Source organism: Nuphar pumila, chromosome 13 (assembly GCF_984573655.1).
Source record: "Nuphar pumila chromosome 13, dmNupPumi1.hap1.1, whole genome shotgun sequence".
In the NCBI taxonomy this organism is placed as follows: Eukaryota; Viridiplantae; Streptophyta; class Magnoliopsida; order Nymphaeales; family Nymphaeaceae; genus Nuphar; species Nuphar pumila.
The window spans coordinates 54,118,131-54,121,135 of NC_143261.1; the positions used below are offsets into that span (position 1 = coordinate 54,118,131).

The window sequence follows — 3,005 nt, forward strand, 5'->3', positions numbered from 1 at the left end:
AGAACATGGTGGAAAAAGATTATAAAGTAAACCATTGAAAGGGAACATTGTCACCTCTTGATTGGTCACTTTCCTTACCCAACCAACCACACCCATGCTAAAAAAAAATTGGACTAAATAAAAAACAAAAAAAAAATCCAAAATAAAGTCAAAGAGATCCATTGAAACAATTATCAGCCAGTGAGGTCGAAAAGATCACCAATGTATAAAAATTTGAAAAAGAATAAAAATAGAAAAACAAACAGAATATGCGAAGCCGACGGTGGAGGTCGACTCCTTCCTCCACCATTCCTTTGTATCATAACATGGCTTTTCCAATCCAACCAAATCAAAAGGAAGAGAAGACAAAAGAAAAATAAAAAGGTCATTCGCGATTGTCATAAAAGGTCTAAAGTTCTTCAATCTTTCTTGAGGCTACCTCCATCACCACCACCGCTACCACCATCATCATTATCAATGTCTTCTCGTACTTGCAGCCACAATGGTCACAACTCCCAAACATGTACTGAAAATGGCTTCATGCTTTTTGGGGTACGTGTTGTGACCGATGGATCAATCCGCAAGTGTGTCAGTATGAACAACCTGTCGCAGTACGAGCACGCAGATCAACACCAACAGAATGCAGATGCCACAGCCTCCGGCTACACGTCTGATGATGTCAATGCGGCCGGCCGATCTCGGGAAAGAAAGAGAGGTACAGGCAGTCTCAATAATATCTAATCATTTCTTCTTCTTCTTTGATAAAATCTGATTATTTCTGCTTCTATCTCACCTACAATCTATGGATCCTGATGGCATGAAAAGTATGGTGTGATTCTTGCAGGAGTGCCATGGACAGAAGAAGAGCACAGGCTCTTTCTTCTTGGATTGCAGAGGGTTGGGAAAGGAGATTGGAGGGGAATTTCTAGAAACTTTGTCAAGACCAGGACTCCAACTCAGGTGGCTAGTCATGCACAGAAGTATTTTAACCGGCGTAATAATCTTAACCGGAGGAGACGGCGATCTAGCCTTTTTGATATCACCACAGATACAGTGAGTATTTGCACATGATTTTCATCAAATTTACCTTTAGCGATGTTCAATACTGTTCAGATTATCTGTTAATTTCAATATTCAAATTGGATGGTCATTATGGTGAAGCTATGATTTTTATTGGAGTAAATGACTTTGTAGTTTCCATGTTTGTATCATGATTGATTAGGCTAGATGAGCATGAGTTCTTAATTTAGTATCTGAAATGACCCAGATTTGTGGTGATCTGCTTCTTAATTGACAAAGGACGTCTTCAAGATTGATGGTATGAATCATAAGATCATCAAAGTTTCAAGGATGGAGTCTGGAATTAAACCTTGAGAATTGCTGCTCTTTTTTTGGATAGTCCAAGGAAAAAAAATCCCCATCCCCAAACGCACATTGGCTGGACTCCAGTTGGTAAAACCCTTTGAGGTCCTCCCTGCCCACTGAGGAGTATACTCATCTTCGACCTTCGGCAAGGGATACCACCTGTGGGTTCAAACTTGTGGCATCCCGTCAACTTGGTGACATTCACAAGTCGCCCCTACCAAATGAGCGGTGCCCTTGTAGGCTGAGAATTGCCGTTCTTGATCTTTAGCGATGCGTGTTCGTGTGATCATTACAGTTTCTTATAATTGATGAAATCCCAAAAGTTGGTGATGTAGATTTATAATCAAATACAAATCTGCAGATGTTTACTGGTATTTATAATTCAAAATCTTTTCAACCCTACAATCATGAGTTTATGATTCATCTAAAAAATGTTTGGTTAAGATTCAGAGCTTGAGTTTGAGTACATGTTATCATTCCTCTGTTTTCCTTGCTAATTACTGTTCGAGTTGGTTGATGTTACATAAAATGTTTTGCAGCTCCCCAGTTTGCCTGTGGAAGAGGAAACAAATATGGATCAGAACAAGCCGAGTCATAAGCTGGGATCCGGTAGCTTGGATCTCTCATTGGAGAGCTTGCCAGTTTCTCCAACCCCCATGGTGTTGGATGAAGAAACTGGAAATGCATCAAGCCAACCAAGGGAATCCATGGAATCAAAGATTGTGAAGCCTGTTCCTGTGTTTGCGAGTGTGACTCTCGGAATGATGAATTCGGATCCCGGATTCGGTATGTCACCGTCACCATTGTCGGCAAAACTTTCTGAGCAACATAATGCCAGACATTCTGCTTTTCAGGCAATGGCAAGCCTCAAGAGTGGAGATCTGGATAACAACGGCAGATTCATCAGTGTGGCCTGAGAGAGATTATGCAAGGGATGGAAGGCAGAAAACAGGGGCCCTGCTCCCCTTTTCTCACAAGGTTCTAGTTTAGTTATTAATTCTTTGAATGTATTTCAATGCCTATTTTTATAAGACATGTAAATATGTATGCATGTGTGGCTTTGACTCTATAATATGTTCAAAGATAATTACATAACATGCTAAGAATATTTTCTCCCATTGGTATGTCATTTTATTTTCTTTCCTCATGAGAGCGAAAGTTTTACTTTATTAATTTTACATCTATGACTGTGGACCACATGATGCATGATAAATTTGTTTGAATTTAAGGGACCAACTTGAACATGTCCTATGGGAATAGCACTCAATCAGTGTTTCATGAGGACCACTGTAAGTGCAAGATTCAGGCCGCTTTTTCTGTATCACTGAGGAAATGCCTGCATTTGCAGTTGTACACATCAATGGTTTTCTGTCTTTTGTAGAACTGGCAGGCCTATTGGTACGTCAATTCATGCTCCACAATATGGAATCCTATAATCTAGTCCACACTCAATCACAAAATCAAGTTTCAGATGCACTAGTGTCATACATATGTCAGTCCATTTCACAAGATATGTATTTATGCAAGTGCCCACAAAATCTGTATAATAATGCATAGATGATCTTGGGATCATGTGCAGTTGCTCCTAAATCAGATGTATTTTATCGTCTGATATCAGGCCAATATTGAATATTGGCATGGTTAGACTAATAATGTTCTTA

The 3,005-nt window shown here is 39.7% G+C and overlaps 1 protein-coding gene across 2 annotated transcripts; it reads left to right on the forward strand.

Annotated features, from left to right (window-relative positions):
- Positions 1 to 375: 375 nt before the first annotated feature.
- LOC149818428 (transcription factor MYB1R1-like) lies at positions 376 to 2,458 on the forward strand. 2 transcript variants are annotated; one of them, XM_089984979.1, is made up of 4 exons: positions 376 to 694; positions 824 to 1,032; positions 1,884 to 2,130; positions 2,199 to 2,458. In XM_089984979.1, exons 1-4 carry the CDS (start codon positions 457 to 459, stop codon positions 2,231 to 2,233), a joined length of 729 nt encoding a protein of 242 aa, XP_089841105.1. In that variant the 5' UTR covers positions 376 to 456; the 3' UTR covers positions 2,234 to 2,458. The 2 variants fall into 2 exon arrangements, with proteins under 2 accessions (XP_089841105.1, XP_089841104.1); XM_089984978.1 differs by having other exon boundaries at positions 1,884 to 2,458.
- The last annotated feature ends 547 nt before the right edge of the window (positions 2,459 to 3,005 follow it).